This window comes from Tachysurus fulvidraco, chromosome 4 (assembly GCF_022655615.1).
Source record: "Tachysurus fulvidraco isolate hzauxx_2018 chromosome 4, HZAU_PFXX_2.0, whole genome shotgun sequence".
NCBI lineage: Eukaryota > Metazoa > Chordata > Actinopteri > Siluriformes > Bagridae > Tachysurus > Tachysurus fulvidraco.
The window spans coordinates 12,766,777-12,786,085 of record NC_062521.1 but is presented as its reverse complement, the minus strand read 5'-3'; the positions used below and the strand labels follow the sequence as shown (position 1 = coordinate 12,786,085).

The window sequence follows — 19,309 nt, the reverse complement described above, 5'->3', positions numbered from 1 at the left end:
TGAAACCCTCTCAGAGCAGATGCAGCAGGTGACATGCCCTACACAATAGCAGGAAATATCTTATCTTAAAGCACTACCTGTCAATCAAGATTGTGGATGGAGCTTTTTGTGCTGTGTGTAAAGTACAACTGAACCCCAGACTGGTTACGAAAGTGCAACTCTCCCTGTCCAGACTTATCCTCTTATTATCCCAAGAGGATCAGCTGTCAACAGTGTGTGACGGTAAAGGTCTGGTTTTTTTTTCAAAACACGTCTTAAAGAAGTCATGACTAGAATACTACATATAACCTTACAAAACCAAACACTATACAACCATTTACAAAGAGTATTCAATGTGTGTTTGACGTGAAATTTTGATTATATTTGATTATATTAAAAATCATGTTTTTGTGTGTTTCATTATTATCCAGAGTGCAATTTGGCAGTATGTGCACGACTCATAAAGGTTTTCCTCTGATGCTCTGTTAGAGCCATTGGAAGCACTGGCTGAACTGTCTCTCTTCAGCTACTCCTGAGTACCACAGCATGAATTTCCAACCGCTAATGATTATTTATCCCAGGCCAGCGGTCAGACAGGCAGACACTGGGAATAAGAACAGCTAGGAGAGGAGCTGTGGTCTCGCCACACTAATGCCCTTCCCCTTGCTCGCTGCTGAGTGGTCATTCTGCTAAAATGCAAGTGATGTGAGGGTAATGAGGCAAAGGAATGCTCTCTTTCAACACAGGGCATGCAAAATGGTCTGGATGGGTCAGTGCACCACATTTATTAACATATTAGATATCAGCTGCAATCAGCAAGAGTGAAAGCAAGAAACAGACCCAAATCTGACCATTATTACTACTACTACTACTACTATCCATTTTAAAACAAGTGTGGTAATGCCTTAATATGTAAAGGAGAATCATTTCTATTGCACATTACTGGGCTCAATAAGTCAAGTAAATCACTATATCACATTTTATTACTGTAATTTATTTTTATTATACAAAACAATGTCAGACAATTACAATGATCTACATTAATGTTATAAGCCAGATTGGTGAACTATGCATAAACAGAAGTAATAAAACCAGCAATAAATACTGTGTAAAATAATGTATAAATACAATAAATAATTTCAGTGCAACCTGAATCAAACGTGTGCTGGCATAAATCTATTTTAAAAGCGCTTATACAGTGAAGAATGCACAAGCCAAAAACAAGAGAAAAAAGCTTCTAGGTTTCAAGTTTGAAAATATGCAAATAAGCCACAGTGAGAACAGCCAAAAGGGACTGTGGACTGTGTCACTTCAGATTCCAGGCGAGCTCAGACGGAGAGGAAAAGTAATGCATGGAAACTTCTGATTCAGCTCAGTCAGCTGAGTCCAAGACAGGGCTAATGAGCTCTCCTTCCTCACACACATCTATAGAAATACCTGCCATCTCCTTAACAGGAGAGGCTACAGAAATAAAAAATAAAGAAATTAAAAGAAAAGAAAAGAGGAGAGGAGAGAAGAGAAGAGAAGGGAAGAGAAGAGAAGAGAAGAGAAGAGAAGAGAAGAGAAGAGAAGAGAAGAGAAGAGAAGAGAAGAGAAGAAACAATGTTTTCACTATCATGAAACTTTCAGGGGCCATTTTGAACTGTTTTGACTACTTAAAACAATGGCAACATCAATGGTCATCAAATGTCCTTATAAGGCAACGGTAAAGTAAGTGTATAAGAGATCGATTCGAAAGCCTCTCACATACGAGAGTGATTTAACACATCTATTATTTTCCAGCAGAGTGACGTAAGCACCTTCTCCTGGTGATCTCATCTGCTCAAAGCAATGTTTGCAGACTTCTGACATGTCACGGTCTGTGCTATTTTAGGCTCAATCCGTACACAGGTCTTCCACTAAGCTGAGTCAGACCACAAACTCCAGCTTTTAAATATCATTAAAATCAGGAGGCACACAATGGGGAAACTTAATGTCAAGACATCAGAGAAAAGAGATATGACCAGAACAAATGCCTAACAATAGATTTTTTTTGTGTCACTCTTATGAAAAAGCTTTTAGGCTTTAATTGTGTGTGTATATATAGTGTCAAATTGCCCCATTTATGTCAGTTGTTCAGAGGATTATGTTGTCCTAGAACTTTACACCGAGTGTATCAAGCAGTAAAATAATCTCTCACTTCGGCTCTTTTCAAGATTCTTCAATTCAGCTTTTCCATTTCTACAGTCTCATCCAGAATGAGTAGTTCTTTATTTATCCAGATTGTAGGTCATTACTGAAGATTGCTCCACTGAGAGGCTCAGCTCTTAACAGCAGCCCCAACATCGAAAACCCTCAAAGACAAACGCAAGACAGTCACAGACAGCAAATACACATCCCAACATCCTACAATGCCAATATTCAGAGTGTGGCTAGCACAACACTTTCTGTAACTTTAATATACCTTTGTTTTTAATGTAAGACACACCAGCCAATAAACACATACCTCTCATCAACAGAGAACACAGTGCTGCTAACCGTCTTTTTCTTTATTGTCTTATAGATGCCCCACCTATCCCCCTCTCTGTGCACACAAAGTTAATCATTCATCTGGATCACTTCAAAGCCCTCAGAGCTTTATGACTATAAAATCGTCAGTAATCTGAACCCAGCAAAAGCCAGAGTGAGTGTGAGTGATTTGTGTGTATGCGTCTGTACGTTTGATAGTTGCAATCTTGTACATACCCATAGTGTTCATCATGGTAACTTCCTCCTGTCTCTGCTTTCTGTCCTGAAGCCAAACTAAGAAGACAAACCTGGCTTGCTCATTCTCTTCGGCTTCACTCCCTCTCTTTCTCTTCGTCTCGCACACTCACATGCTCCCGCGCTCTCACATACTCTTGTGCACACACACACTCTCTTCCTGCTCCTCCTCCAGTACTCCTTCTCTTCTAGTCAAACTTTCCTCTCTTTGCCCACTGCGAAGCCCTTTCCTCTCCTACACTCTTGCTCTGCTGTCCTAGCACCTCCCCCTCTCCCTGCCCCCTACTGCTCTCACTTTGTGTGCTTGCTTCCCTCCCTCCCTCTCTCTCTCACATACACATATAATCCCATCTCATGCTGGGGCTCAGTCTCTGCCCATAATGCTCTCTCTCTCTCTCTCTCTCTCTCTCTCTCTCTCTCTCTCTCTCTCTCTGTCATTCTCTCTCTCTCTCCAGTTTTCAATTTCTTCCTCTCTCTGCATCATATTTTTCTGAAAGCATAAAATATACTTGGGATAAATCCACTTCCTGCTTCAGATCTGATACACAGCAGTTGCTGACCGATGATGATGTTTTCTCTTTCACTCCCTAACTCCCCTCTAAGTAATTTCCCACATACTCCCTAAGACACCATTGTCACGCTGAAACATACAGAACACGTTAATCAAACGAGTGAAAGACATATATAGTGACAGAGTGCGTATTCACTGTATTGCACTGTTCATGTACTCTATACATGCAATAAAAGACATATGATCTAATTTGGTGTAAGAAATTATGGGACACATTTCCTCTGAACTCGGTCCAATCTCAGCAGTCCGCAGGCCATGACTTTTTGTCTTGAGAAGTCTGTAAGGAGGGAAGAGTACATTCATGTGCAAGTTTGCTTTTCAAAGGGCCCCAGTCTCCCTGTGTTCTGGCTGTTACCACTCCTCTCCCTCAATTACCGCCTATCGCCGAACTGAACAAAAGCAAAGGAAACACAGCATGCTAACCCGAGCAGAGAGTCATAAAGCCAGGGGATTCTGTGGGGCATTAAAGAGGACAGAAACATCAGACAAGTAGAGATCTGTATAGATGAACATATGAGTGATTAATGGACATCTGTGTCCCCCAGGGAAGTTATCATATAAACATGAACTGCCCATAAACACACCAGGAGGCTTAACCTGATATTTCAAAGTACTGTATGTAAACATATAAACCTAATATATATATTGGGAAACCTTTTTAATCCCACTCTTGCCTGCTTCTAAAGAAAATCGGTTCAATCCAGCCTGCTCTCTGAGTTATTCTTGCACATACCCATGCCGGGCATTTTCTATTATTATAATAACTTCTTGTTGGTCCTGATTTCCAAAATGCTGTATAAACCAATTTGTAATTTAATCTAAAAAACCTTTATGTTGCCTTTCTTTGTCCTGTAGGCTTCACAACTGACCACATGGCTAGAAATAAAAACACCCTCTAAAACAAATACACTACATGGCCAAAAGTATGTGGACACCCGACCTTCATACCCATATGTCGGCATTCCCCAAACCTTTGCAACATACAACTGTCTAGAATGTCATTGAATGCATTAAGATTTCTCTTCAGTAGAACTAAGAAGCCCAGGCAGATGCTTGAATACATATGTCTGTCTCAGTTGCTAGAGTATGTGTGAGTGTGTGTTATTGCACACTAATATGCATGTGCCTGTGTCCCTGAACATGTACAGCCTGGGCAACAAATCACATAACTGATAGACAGGTGAATGTGTTTCTCAAAATTATTCATACAGGCTCAAGGAAACCTCTTTAATGTGTCTCCAACAGCATTCAATATAAATATGTCATGACTGAGCATATATAGGTGGAAGGCCTATAGGAGACTTGTTTGTAAGACTTTTTCTTAGCTCTCTGTTCCTCTGAATGGAGCTGCTTCAGAGAAGCTAATGAGGTGGCTGGTGGAACAAGAAACTGAGCCGTGCTCTAATCCAACCTACAACCAGTCATCTGACCAAACACACAGACTTACACAGTGGCTCAAAGCGAAACACTCAGTCTTCTACAAAACACTTAACCCCTCTTCTACTGGGGGTTGGGGGTATGCAGGAAAGATAGATACAAAGAGCTAAACAGGGTGGTAGAGAGTGAAAGGGGGTTCTGCAGTACTAATGAGGTCCACATCACACTGTGCATGTTCTTCCTTTCATGATTTGTACTTCCTCTGCAAACTTTCCCACTAAAGATACTTAAAGATTCAACTGATGCCAGAACTGGATTTGGATCAAACTACACTAGGGCATTAAATGTGCACACTGTATAAATTATAGAGAATGGTCCAGTTTAGGGGCCAAAGTTAGGGGTCAGTGACTAATGCTAAAAGGGTAAATACATACAAAATCTTCATCACAAGTTACTCTTTTCTGAGTAACATAAATACATAGCCATGTACTCACCATATGGCAAGATATTTAAAGATACAGAATACACTTATTTTGTATGATGGCATGCAAACATGTACATTGTGCAGCAGGTGTCACAACTGAAAAACAAGTCTTTGGCAGCCTAGAGAGAGAGAGAGAGAGAGAGAGAGAGAGAGAGAGAGAGAGAGAGAGAGAGAGAGAGAGAGAGAGAGAGAGAGAGAGAGAGAGAGAGAGAGAGAGAGATCACCCCATATAGGCACAATACCACTTATATTTTAAAAAAAGGAACCTGAAAGTAAGTTGGAGACTGCAGCAACATCCTTCCTCTCCCCTTTCTGCACTAAAGTAGGGAGCTGACAGAGAAAACCTTATGAAGCCTTTTGCCTTGTTGTGTTTCAAGAAGCTTCCATTCTTAGCTGCCCTGTAGGAATGGAGAAAGGATTGTATAAGAGGAGCCTTCAGAAAGACAAACAGTTTCCTGAGGCATGTATAATTAAATGTACGTATTACAGAGCAATGGACACAATCTTGCTTAATCATACAAGAAAAGTATGATTTGAAACAAAACATGTAGTAAGAACTTGCTGTTTTGTAAAGTACCTATTACTGTACACAGGCAGGTTTATTATGAATAGTGAAAAACGTTGGGGGGTGACATTAAACAATGAAACAACAAATCTGTGATCTAGGAACAAACACAAATTTGCTGCCAATTCAAATGTACTTAACATGAACTTCCTTCCTCTTATTAGACACAAATATAGTTTGCTTTGTGCTGCTTCAAACACATGAGCAAAAAACATAAAACGTGTCTTGTCATCTCATGGGTAATAATTTTCTGCTATATATTTGTGCACTGTACAGATGCTAATCTGAAGTAATATCTATAAAAACACTCCTTTGTTTGTCATTATTCTTACACTCCAACTTTAATTATTACAACTTTTATAACTGATTATAGAATTTGTGTATTCCCATTTAGATCAATGGGAAAAGGACAAAAGTTTTTTGGTTGTTTTTATGCAAAAAGGGCTATTTAATCAGACAGTATAGCTGATGAGAGAAACCACAAAATAAAAAAATAGTCCCAGTTTAGTCACTTTATCATGATTTGGTACAGTATACCATTCATTCATTCATTCATTTTCTACCGCTTATCCAAACTTCTCGGGTCACGGGGAGCCTGTGCCTCAGGCGTCATCGGGCATCAAGGCAGGATACACACTGAACGGAGTGCCAACTTATGATAGGGCACACACACACTCTCATTCACTCACACACTACGGACAATATTTCCAGAGATGCCAATCAACCTACCATGCATGTCTTTGGACCGGGGAGGAACCCGGAGTACCTGGAGGAAACCCCCGAGGCACAGGGAGAACATGCAAACTCCACACACAAGGCGGAGGTGGGAATCAATCCCCCAACCCTGGAGGTGTGAGGCGAACGTGCTAACCACTAAGCCACCGTGCCCCCCTACAATATACCAATAAAATTTAAAAATATAGATGGCAGTAAAAGTCTAATATAAAACAACAAAAATAAAAATATTTATAACTGTCTATGGGAAAAGTAGCACCTTCACCTCATGAAGCACTTTTAACTATTCTCATCAAACCACAACATTGGGCTTAAATAAATGCCCTGTATAACATACTGAGAGGGGAAAGAACACAGAGGTAGCAGGGATCTGCAGCCGTTCACTACAATGGAAGGAAACAGGTTGCAAATCACTCACGGACACAATATCAGCATCAGCTTTCTGCTTTTATGGGATACATCAATGAGGTAACACGTGGCACCTATTAAAAAACACAGACACACAAACTCACATCTGTAAATCCTGAAAAAGTTGCTAGTGAGCAGTATTTCAGAGCCGGATTTCTCTCTTTCAGATTCCATTAACTCCCAGCATGCAGTGTACTGTTGTTCCTCTGACATATAGTAAGGGGCCATGGACACTCTGCCTGCCAGTAAATAACAGCAAGTAGGTATCAGGGCAACAAGCTTAAAATCAGAAACCTGTATTTACACATGCAGATACAGGTACATAGAAAATTCTGTTACATTACACAGACACATTTAGCCAAAATAATTAATTTTGGAACACAGCTGTCCTTATACTACTTTTATATCCGAAGCAAAACTGCAGAATGCTGTATCTGTTGATTCTAATGTAATGTTGAGTGATTAGTTATCAGCACAAGCTTTACAGTGGACGGGAGAAAGAATTAGAAAATGTTATGGTTAGTCTGCTGAAGTAAAGAAACAGTTGTTTTGATGGACACTAGCGGACAGAGCAGCTGCCAAGCGGACCACACACACTCGCTCGCACTCCTGGGGAGCTTCTGTCAGTCATGTGCATTTAGGGGGTACTCACAGGCACTGGGCAAAGACTCATGGGCCAAATGTGGACAAAGCAATAGACTTCATTTCTCCAAATCGTGTCTACAAATGGTGCTTACTGATGACAGAGGCTTTCAGAATATCATATATTTATGTATCTTATATTTATGACTGCATACAGGAGGCAACAAAGTGGTAAAAATTCAGGATTTGCTTTGAAACATCCTTGAGTGAAAAGCTTTTATGTAAATACTAAAGAATGTCTGGTTCTTTTGTGACTATCTGCCTCTGACATGCTCCACACAGTCTAACTACCCTGTCCCTATCCTGCCCCCTCCCCTCAGTGATAAAAAATGTTCCCCCAGTCACTGCTCTCTGACCTCCAAGCCCCTCCTACATTCCCAAAAGCCCGCCCAAAATCCATTCGGGCTGACACACTCTGCTCGTCATCCATCACCATTCTGACCCCAGAGGAAAATATACTTCAAAGAGATAAGACCTTTACTTAAATTTTTACGACAGGTCTGATTTGACCCGTGAGACCAACACATACTCGGGTCATAAGTCACTGTCCAGAGTGGGCTGCTTATAGTCTGCATGCAGCAAAAATACTGTTTACTTCTGCACATTACCACCATGCTAGTGGATCACATGTTTGCTTTTGGTTTTTGGCAGGTTTGCTCTTAAAATCAGATCCTTCCTACAAGTACATTCAGTCAACATTTCCACTTTGTGTAGAACAGATTAGAGTCAGTGTGAGAACACATTTGAAATAATGTTTCCCATGAATTTATTTAGTTAATAGTATCCAATAAGTACATGCATGGTAGGAGGTGACAGTTGTGACAGTGCTTATATGATGTGTAATGTTTATTTGAAAGTTAAAATACAGGAACATATTGTTAAATGCAGTTCAACAAGATGCAATATAAACATTTGTAATAATTTAAGATATACAGTATGGTATAGAACATGCATAATAATTGTATGACCATTACAGTCAAACACAGGAATTCCCCAAGCTGTTTCCCACAAACACAAATTTGTACAGCACAGAACTGTACTGTATACAATTTATTTGAGTGCACTAGCATTAATATTTCTCTGCACTGTACCTAAGGGATCTAGTCTGCACAAGGTTTATAAAGGCATCATTTGCAAAGGTTGGTGTGGACTCCAGTGTCCTGCACAGAACCCTGACCCCAACCCCACTGAACACATTTGGGATGAACTGGTATGCCAACTATGTGCCAGGACTTCTTTGCCCGAAATCAGTGCCTGACCTCACTAATGCTCTTGTGGTTGAACGGGCAAATCCCTACAGTTACACTTCAAAATCTTGTAGAAAGCCTTCCCAGAAGAGTGAAAGTTATTTCAATAGCAAAAGGGGATTAAATCTGGAATGGGATGTTCAACAAGCAGATGGTTGTGACTGGTCGTGTGCCCACATACTTTTGGCCATTCGGTGTATTTTCAAGGCTTTATTCTACTGTAGCCCTTGTCTCTGCTTGTCTCTCTATGATGAGAATGAATAATATAGTGGTAAGGCTTGTAATTTAATCAAGCAAATAATAAGCAAAGGAAGAAGGAGACAGGAGGATTAAAGGAGCAGTTTGGCATAAACTTTGCACTTAGCCTGAATGTAGTCACTCAGCCTAGACAGGTCTAATGTTCAGACTTAAACTAGAGTTACATAAAGCTAATGTAGCCAAAAAGTTTAGTCTCTCTCATTTAAAATCTTTTTTATAGAGTATTAATATATTTATGTCTTAAATTCCACCCAGTTTGTTAATAATAAAATCCCACTATGTGGTTTATGACACAATAGGAGTGACTGAAATCTATAAAATCAGCAGAGCTTCACTGTGTAGCTAAAGGTTGTAACATTATAATGGTAGCCATTTTGGACAACCAGAATTTTTTTCCCTTCAAATTAAATACTGGGTCTCAGACCCCACCTCTCTATAATTAAAAGCGGAACTGTGCCTGGGATCTGGAAGTTAAGTGGATGACATTGAAAATAGTACTCCTTGTCCCTTTTTCAATTTTGTGATTTAGTTCTATAAAATTGCAACTATCTAGTTTAACAATGTAATTTAAAACAAAGTACACTAAATTAAGTAAAGTATTTACAAATAAACGTTTTTAATAAGATAGATTTTACCTAACTTCTTATTAGCTTTATTCATTATGTCAGGCACCAAACAGATACATTTGGGCTACAAATGATGTCACTTTTATTTTCATCAACAAAGAATTCCCTTGTTACCTTATTGCACTTCAGCTTTTATTGGCTGAGGAGACTGGGCAGGAGGACAGTTTACACATCCAGCCTACCACCACAGATTCAGCCTTTTCTTCACACACACCTGCAGGGACACACACACACACACACACACACAATCTTACTAAACATTGCTGAATTGACTGCAATATTTCAGACAAACACTGCAGCTGGAGCATAGAGGACAGAACAAACAGACACGGACCATCCAAAAACACACCCACACACACTCTCACACCAGAGCATTGTGTATCCTCAATGAGTGATATCAAATATCAAGGGCCTAGGACAGTATAAATCAAAGCTCCAGAGACACTCCCATTTTTTTCCCCTCTTAGGCTGTTTTTTACATGTATGAAAAGTTATATCTTACACACCTGCCTCTAAGTGTTTAACCACACAGCAGCGGGATGTAAAGACTGTAATTAGATTATAGAGAGAACATGATGAGGTCATGGCTGTGGGGAGACAGCATGTGTACATCGGTTTCAACATTTCCCAGAGGACATGGAGCAGGAGTGGGATCAGAAGCAGTAATGAGGGGACAAAGGGAGAGAGAAGTTCGGTGGTGAATGATGGTTTTGCCCCAAAAAAAGCTGCTATGACTTTAAGCTCTTCAGCACATCTGTTCTTTAGGCAGGGAGGCAACAGCAGAGGAACACACTGCCACCGTGTGGACACTTTTACTCCTCCTCTGTCTCACTCTTGCATACTCTCTTGCTCTCGCTCTCGACCCTCACAACACACATACACACACACACACACACACACACACACACACACACACACACACACACACACACACACAAAACTCCATCAGTGTCGCTCTGAAACCTGAAACATCCTCTAATATGCACAGATAAGCACTTCAGCTAGCCACAAGGGATGACAGCTATGCTTTTATCAGCGAGAGTGTTGTCCATAGCACATGAGGCAAGAGCTTCTTTGTAACTAGGCTGCATACTCATCCAAAAACAAGCAAAATTCAATAGGGACACTGACTAGCTCTGCATTATGCATTTGATCTATTTTCATATGCAATGAGGAAGACGTGTGGCTTGTGCTTATAAGAAAAGTGTGACCTTCTCCCTGTGATTGATTATATCAGAACTGTCTACTCAGTGAGGTCTAAAAAAAAAAAAAAAAAGTGTAGTTCCTGCTTCATTAACAATGAACTAAAGACTGGAACAATAATGCATTCATACTTAGTAACTGCTAGTTAGTTAGTTAATTGCTTTTATACATCTCCCCACAATCAGTAGTAAGTTAAATTGTAGTCTGTAAAAACATAACGTAATGATTGCACAACCGAGATGAAGATGGTGCACGGTTCACATTTTCTAAGAAAGATAATACTGAACCACAACAGAACTCATTTTTGGCAAGATATGTTGAAATGAGGTGAGGTATGTTGTAAATTACTCTACAAAAACATTCCCTACACCAGGGGCGGTTCTAGGATTTCATCTTTAGGGGGTTTTAGCCCTCAGTGAGAATTTAAAACAAGAAGAGTTTTATATTATATATTATATGACTACATAGTAAGCCAAAAGTTAAAGTGGACACCAAAATTTTATGCATGATGTAATGATGCCAGTCTTGAGTCAAATCAGTTCATGTATGTGTGCATTCTCTACAAACAGTGTGTCCAATTAATGCAGTCATTAATAAAATGTCTGACTTAGTATTGTATAGATTGTTTGCATTAATATTTTGTTTGTGCTATCAACTCTGGTAATAAGAATAGTGAAATTTCACTGCTTTTGGTTGGCGACTTTGCGGTTTTCCACCGATTGACGTTATAGAATCTATATAATATAGATAAATGCCACAAGCTCTGACTGCGCCTGCACGGTGTGCATGCCTGTGCTTCTCCGTTCAAATAAAGCAGACAGCTGTTGACGTACTTTTACGTAAGATTACAACGCACGCGCGTAAAAGCAAAGTAAAAAAAATCGCTCTTGGATCAAACTGATAAATAATTCTCTTTCCTATCGACGACATGTCCTGCATTTTAACGTAATTTTTATTGTTTATTTATGAAAGTAAAAATTATACTTTTAGTTTTAGGGGGGCTGAGATCACAGACAGGGGGGCTGAGATCACAGACAGGGGGGCTGGAGCCACACTAACAAAAGGCCTAGAACCGCCCCTGCCCTACACAATCCTTTCACGTGCTTGAAAGAAAAATGTGCCCCTTACCAGCCATCAGTAACAATGTAGCCTGATAGTTTCAAATTAGTTCCCTCAAAAGAGATATTTTATTTGTTTATTTATTTGTTTGTTTGTTTATTTATTTATTTGTTTGTTTGTTTGTTTGTTTATTTATTTAAGAAACAAACATATTTGATTGGGAATGCAGTTCAGCGATACCTCTGCAACTTTTATGATTGTACTTTGTACTTGAATTTACTTCACCTTTACTTCATCTCTACGCCACGGGAGTAAAATGAAAGCTCCTGCTGATCACCACCAGCTCATACACCATTACAGGTCAAACTCTGCAGAGGTGGATGGCTGTATTCACTCCAAAATGCTTTCCAGATCTTCTGAAGGTTTTGTGAGTTTGTAAGTAAGAATAAAGCATCCTTCACTGGGCCTGACCCCTGTATATTCATTTTGGATATAGAAGCCCAGCACTTTAGGGTGATAAAGGGAACAGAATAGGAATTTCTGTTATCCTACCTGTGACAACAATATCATCCTTTTGTTCAAGCTGTCCCATGCAGACTGAACACACACACACAAAAACACATACACACACACACACACACACACACACACACACACACGTACCCAGACACACCTTCACTGATATACATGAAGATGCCTCAGTTCATATCTCACCCTGAAATACAGACACAAAGTACAGATAAACAGACAGAGCCAAATAAATACACCACAGTAAGTGTGATTGTTAAGAGAATTACAAACACCCACAGATCCCAGTGCTCAGCAGATCAGCAGCTCTGCCTCAGCAGACCGTACTGTTGAATAAACAATTACAGTAACACTGCATGCACACTGCTAATATACTGCCTACTGATTGTGATTTGACCTCACAGGATTACTACAGATCAATCAATTGGAATAAACCTCAGGCGTTGACCTCTTCCCCAGTGATTTATTTCACGTATGTGATTTGGCTTTGAATTCTGGTTCTTTAAGAAAAACATGCTGAAAGGACTATGGCAGATACAGTGGGACATTAAACAACTAGAATCTGGACAGGTTTTTCTATTTTACCAGTCATCGTGTACCACTAAAGCACAAACCTAATTACAGCTAAATTGTAACACACTTTACAATTACAATTAAATTAAACAGTTTTTTTCATGGAGACTGTGTGTTATAGTAACTGGCTTACTATGCTGACAGACTGCCTGCTAGGGACAAAGTGTAACAATCAGACTTCAAGGATTATAAAACAGGAGCACAAGAAAGAGGAGCAGATTGAACTCCCCGTCTCCTCATTAACCCCCTGTCCATTTTCTATTTCACCCCTTTTACCTCCTCCAGTCTGGACAGCTTTGTTCAGGGCAGCAGGACAGTAGACCACTAACACCATATTTGCTTTTAATTAACCTCTCCATTAAGTACTGTAAGTCCCTGAACTCATCAGTGGATCCAGATTTATATTCCTTAATAAGTGTCTCCCATTATAGTTTCACTGTTATTACAGGTTAAGACAAATGTCAGAACAATAATCGCTCAATATATGACTACTTAGAGTATTAAAGGGGCATAAATGGGGCCCCATTCATCTTTACAGCAATAGCCATGACATTTATACTGGCCCTTTACAACCAGTTTCTACTATCTAACTTTTATTTTAAAAAGTGTAACAAAATCTAACTACATAATTGTAGATCTGTGCTCATTACATACCTAGCACAGAGAACCAGAACACCTGATAACTTACACAACCCAGGGTGTGACCTTGATTGTGACTTTAGTATTTTGAAACTTTGAGTATCAGCTACTGTAGTAGTGATCACCTCTGTTCACTTAAGCTCTCAAACCCATCCTCTCTTTCTGTCTCTCCACAGTATAATCGGCCAAACGCATCCCATTTTGTCACCTTCTACGGGCCAGTCTGTCCATTCTTTTAACCAAAGTTATCCACAATGCAGGCCCAAATTCCAGCTATAACAGGTTTTAATGCGATGAATGCAGATTTATGACTTTAGGTAACAATGTGATTCAGTCGATTCCCAGCATTACTTCTGCTGAACAAATGTATACAAAGACTTTACAGCATTTAATCTAAAAACATTTATACACCACCCAACAAAATTAGCATCTGCTTCTGTAAAAATGTGCTGTAAATTTTTTTAGCACATTTGACTAAAAAACTTTAATACTTTTAAATCTTTTGTGAATTGCAAGATACAGAATAAGTGAAAGAAATGCAGATAACCCATAATTAACCCATACATAACTTATGCTTACATAACCTAAAACGCCAACTGGAACCATTTCAAATTTGCTTGCTTACACTTGGAGATATTTATAGTTTTGCCAGAGCAAGGATGCCACAGATATAATTCTTCTTAATGCCATCTGCAACCTCAGCATTGTTTAGCTGTGATTAGCTTAAATTCCCCAACCCCATTTATTATTTAAATAAATAACAACAAAAAAAAACACAAAATAACATTTACATTAGAAAGAACAAAGCTTTGACTCACTGTCCCAGTTTCTTGCCTTTGTTATGCATGCCATCATAAATAAAATATGAGGTGCGACTTTATTTTCTGACTTGTGTTCAAAAGGACTTTGTTGAGAGAGAGAAAGAGAGAGAGAGAGAGAGAGAGAGAGAGAGAGAGAGAGAGAGAGAGAGAGAGAGAGAGAGAGAGAGAGAGCACTGGAGCCAGGAGAGTAAATGAACATGACACTGTCTGTGAGTAAAGAGCAGACTTTTAGAGACCGAATTTCCCCTTGGGGATTAGTAAAGTACTCTCTACTCTACTCTGCTTTACTCTTCTCACTGAACAACACACACCTCACTGACTCAGAGCTACTGTAACCATACACAGTTTGTTTTAAAGACTTCACAGTGTAATGAGTATTAAGAGAACAGTCCCTATCAGGGTCTAGACCGCATTTGTGTTTCATGCCACTAGAGGGAAACCAATAAGGATTTGTGACCTGCCACTCGTTTTCTGCTTTCACGTGCATTTTTACAAAATGATTTTTTGTTCCAGCAAATAATGACAAAGCAAATCTTTTGAAACATGCATCATCTCACCACCGTTACTAAACCCTAAAATTATAGTTCAAATTCTATTTGTAATATTGTGAGTTCAATAATGCTTATTTTGTAGACTGCTTTGGCCCATATGAAATTTACTTTATCACATTAATAACCTCTTAACTGCATTATGTGTTATGTTGTCTTTGGAGAGTTTATATGGTAAAGTACAGGAGGTGCCGACTCTGCACTGTGTCTGCCAGTGAAAGAAGGAAAAAGGATGCAGGGTCAAGGAGGCTGGTCAGTTTTTCTCTGCAGGGCCCCTGAGGCTTTCAACACACATCCCTTGTTTTAGTTAGTGTGTGAGAGCGAGAGTAGGGGTATGGAGAAAACTTCTTTGTTATGCACTCCCTAAGACATTCGGCTCATTTTTCTTGACAGTGCCTGATCGGTGGGTTGAGACACTCGGTCTGTTTGTGAAAACTGAATACAAGAGGCTCAAAGAGAGCAGCTGTTGATGGGGTCCCTGTCTGCCAGACAGCTCTGACATCATTCTCTCTGTGTGTTTCTCAAACTCCATTTAAACTCCTTCACATCAAACTCGGAAACATTTTACTCACAATTATAACAATTGCTTACAAGTAGAAAGAATCAAACTTAAATTAACAACAGTACAGTCATCACAGTCCAGAAGCATGTTCCCTAAACCTTGCCTTCACTAAATAAAATGTAGGACAAGTAGAAACAAATATAAGAAAAACAGTCATTTAACATTACAAGCATGATATATAGACCATAACCATAAGAGTTTTTATACTTCCAAAAGGAGTGTACGAGTAAAAATGAAAATATTCACCTGGCCAATAAAGCAAAAAAAGGTGTTTGGTGTCTGTTCTCCTGGGTAATCCTGTATAATGGGCACATTAGGCAATGTCTGACACTGAACAATTAGAGCCTTGTAGAAACCAAGACCTGCGCATTACACTGTCAAAATCCTCTTAACTGTCAAACATGTAATGAATTAGTTAAGGTTATGCTGGAGGAAAATGACCAAGACTGGCTCCGTCCCTGATTTATTGACCCAGATTTATTAAACTAAATGCAGTCACTCTGTCCTCTGTGCTGAGATTAGTGAAGTCCATATACTGCAGTACGAACCTCCATAAAATCTCCCAGAATACAAATTTGTTCAACTTTCCCTCCAGTGGTCTTAAAACAACTTGTAAATGTAAACTTGTAACCTCCATATTGAAAATGTTGATACTTGAACTGTAAATAACTTTAAATATTCTATACTCTAATTATCGTCAAGTCCATAACAGCAGCAGAAATCTTACTAAATTCATGTCACGCTGAAAAAAGATATGTATTTTGGAGGGTTGGGGAAGCTGAGGCTGTAGTTCGTAATAAATTTATAAATACTAGTTTACTTTCCAATGCCAATTTTTTCCTTCACCCATTTTTAAAATCCTAAGATAATGTTCTCTTCACCATGGTGTCAGTTCATCATTGTGTTTTATAAAGAATAGTGGGATGGTCCTGTCACTGCAGAAAGAGGAATGCCTGTTGCCTGATAGTTATTTATAAATTCATTCTCCATTAAACCGCTGGAATATATATTACTTTCCTATTACACTGAAAGGTCAATCTCTATAATACCCAACCAATACAATCACTCTGTATAACTTGCATCCATTCTGATCTGGAAAAATCTGCCTTACAATTATGGGAGTTAGGAAGTCTTAATAAATATGTAGATTTAAATAAACAAGGAGGAAATTATTTATTCCCAAAACATATTAATTTGCCAACTCACTTGCCCATTCAGCTGCCTAAAAAACATTTCTAATTTCTATTCTTTGTATTTATGAGAATGGTCAAGAGTGCCTTTGCTGTCCCGTGTTTTTTGTATCGAACACACATTAATTTAATTTTGGTATTAGCATCATTAGCACAAGGTTATTATAAAGTAATTATAGAATATCTATAGTGTATATGTTTTTTTAATGTGTTTGATTTGGATAGTAAAACATGGACAATTGTGCATCAACTGTATAAAAGATTAGCGAGTATGTTTAGTAGTACTATCAAGCTTGTCTGAACAACCCATGACATCCCTCCAGGAGAAACTGCTTAGACGTGGATTCTGAAGGTGATTATAGAGGTTAATCTGCTGGAACACCTGCCACATAAACTCTCAGAAATTTCTGGCAGTGTTACCATTAGCTAGAATTTGACTTGCTGCTAAACATTTCTGTTAGCAAATGGAATTTATAGCAATTTCTGTCTAGCCTGTCATTAGGAAAGAAAACCTTTAACTTTGTTAAATTAATCCTGTTAAATGAATTTCTTTTCTTTCTTTTTTTTAAAGTGGAGTTCATACCTTCTATGAGGCAAGAAAAACATTAGAAATATTCTTGAGTCAGCAAAGACTCCAACTAGATGTCTTGTTGCCATTTTACTGAAACGTGGCTAGGTGTGCCTATTCTCAACCTTGCGGTCTGGTGGCTTGTTTTACTTTGATGAAATTAACTGAACTGGATTTCAAATGACATTCAATGGACTGGGTGAGAGAAGAAGTCTTAATAAGAATGTAAAAAGTATTTTTTTTGTGTGAAATGAAAAGAAAGTAAGTGTGTTCAGTTTCAGTAACACTAAACCAAGGTATAAGTGTGGCAAAAATAATACTTAAGAAATATAGCACCTAAAAACTAGAGATGGAGCAAGACAGAAAGTCAGTGGTCTACTGAACATTACTAAGGTCTTTAGAATGTATATATAATCTGAGGTTCACAGCACAGGATAAGTTTATCTTGAAAGACCACAACAGAGAAATGGATAATAGATAAAAGATGAATATCAGATGGATTTGCTGTATACTTGTCAGCATGCATACTGTGTGTGTGTGTGTGTGTGTGTGTGTGTGTGTGTGTGTGTGTGTGTGTGTGTGTGAGAGAGAGAGAGAGAGAGAGAGAGAGAGAGAGAGAGAGAGAGAGAGAGAGAGAGAGAGAGAGAGAGAGAGAGAGAGAGAGAGAGAGAGAGAGTATATCCTCTAATGTACATATAGAGAGCTGATGGAGTCTGACAAGGACACTGAGGGGGCAGGCCGGTCTAACAGCATACTTCACTGCATATAAATGCCTCTCCATCCATTTCTACATCCTTCTCCATTTGTTCTCCTTCAACAAAAGCACCAAAAGCTTCAATTATTAAATTAAACAAAAGAATGCAAATCATTCTATAAATATTAGACCCAAAAAGGATTCAAAATCACTGTAATCCAGATTCCTCTGAATAAGCAGGTCACTGAGGAATGTTTTGTGACTAACCATCAGAACAAGATGCTTCTACATGGCAGATCAGGCCAATGTTATCTGCATTAAGTCTTATCAATTAAAAGTCACCATAGCAACCAGGTAAAGTTTAACATCATATATAGCTATCGAGGTCACTGTTCTGCCATCAGGAAAACCAGAAAAGTTTTTGTGGTCTCTCTCAAACATGACTGATTTTGATAACAAGAAAGAAATTGTAATGCATCCTTTTTATGTATGATTCCCAAACCAAAGTAAATAATCATGCAACCTCATCCCAGATCTTTAGCGTAGCCACATCTTGTGGTGTGGTGTGTGTGGTGCACATGCTTCAGCTGACAAACTGGATTAGTTTATACTAAGAGTCCAAATTACTGGACTAGATTATTTTCGGTCAGTTCTCTGTAAAACACTGCAGAGATGAGCCTCCATACACTCATAAAGTGGCATTTGGCCTGGCACGATTCCCAAACACATTAGTCTTGATTTGTTCTCCATTCCATGTCTGACACTGCAGTCACAATGTGATGCTCAATTAAACCCTGACCCATTTCTCTACAAATCCCCTCAGACATGTTCAGTGAGGTTTGCACATAACCTCGTGTAAAGCATAGAATCATACTGTTGCTCATTTAGGTGCTGTGGTGTAACAGACTCATTACAAGAGAAAGCAAATGTATTCACTTTATTAGGAACACCTGTACATACACGACGTTATCTAATTAGCCAGTCATGTGGCAGCAGCACCATGTATGTAATCATGCACATTCAGGCTGATGACACAGATCAGAGGAGAAAGTCCAGTCTGGTTTGAGCTGACAAGAAGGATACTGTAACTCAAATAATCACTTCACAATCTAAACACATCAAACCTTACACATCAGATGCACACTCTCTGAGGCTATCATGAGCACAGACTCACACAAACTGGACAGTTGCACAGTGGAAAAGGAGCAGTTCAGTTTTTATTTTCCTGTACAGATGACAGCCTCAGATTCTTACTCTTGACTGACAGGAGTGTGGAACCTGAGGTAGTCT

At 39.0% G+C, this 19,309-nt stretch overlaps 1 protein-coding gene across 6 annotated transcripts in view; it reads right to left on the bottom strand.

Moving 5' to 3' along the window:
* Nucleotides 1-19,309, bottom strand: part of lzts2a (leucine zipper, putative tumor suppressor 2a) — a 39,098-nt gene that overhangs the window by 13,365 nt on the left and 6,424 nt on the right. The window contains exons 2-4 of one of the 6 annotated variants that reach the window (XM_027141788.2): nt 9,749-9,848; nt 6,966-7,100; nt 5,420-5,551 (exon numbers count right to left, since the gene is read on the bottom strand). The exons of 1 other annotated variant lie outside the window; for it this stretch is intronic. In XM_027141788.2, the coding sequence (XP_026997589.1) occupies nt 5,420-5,449 (30 nt within the window). In that variant the 5' untranslated portion in view covers nt 5,450-5,551; nt 6,966-7,100; nt 9,749-9,848. Of the gene's footprint in view, nt 1-2,703; nt 3,009-5,419; nt 5,552-6,965; nt 7,101-9,748; nt 9,849-19,309 lie in introns of those variants that run through there. 4 more of the 6 variants (XM_027141789.2, XM_027141793.2, XM_027141790.2 and 1 more) reach the window with 4 other exon arrangements.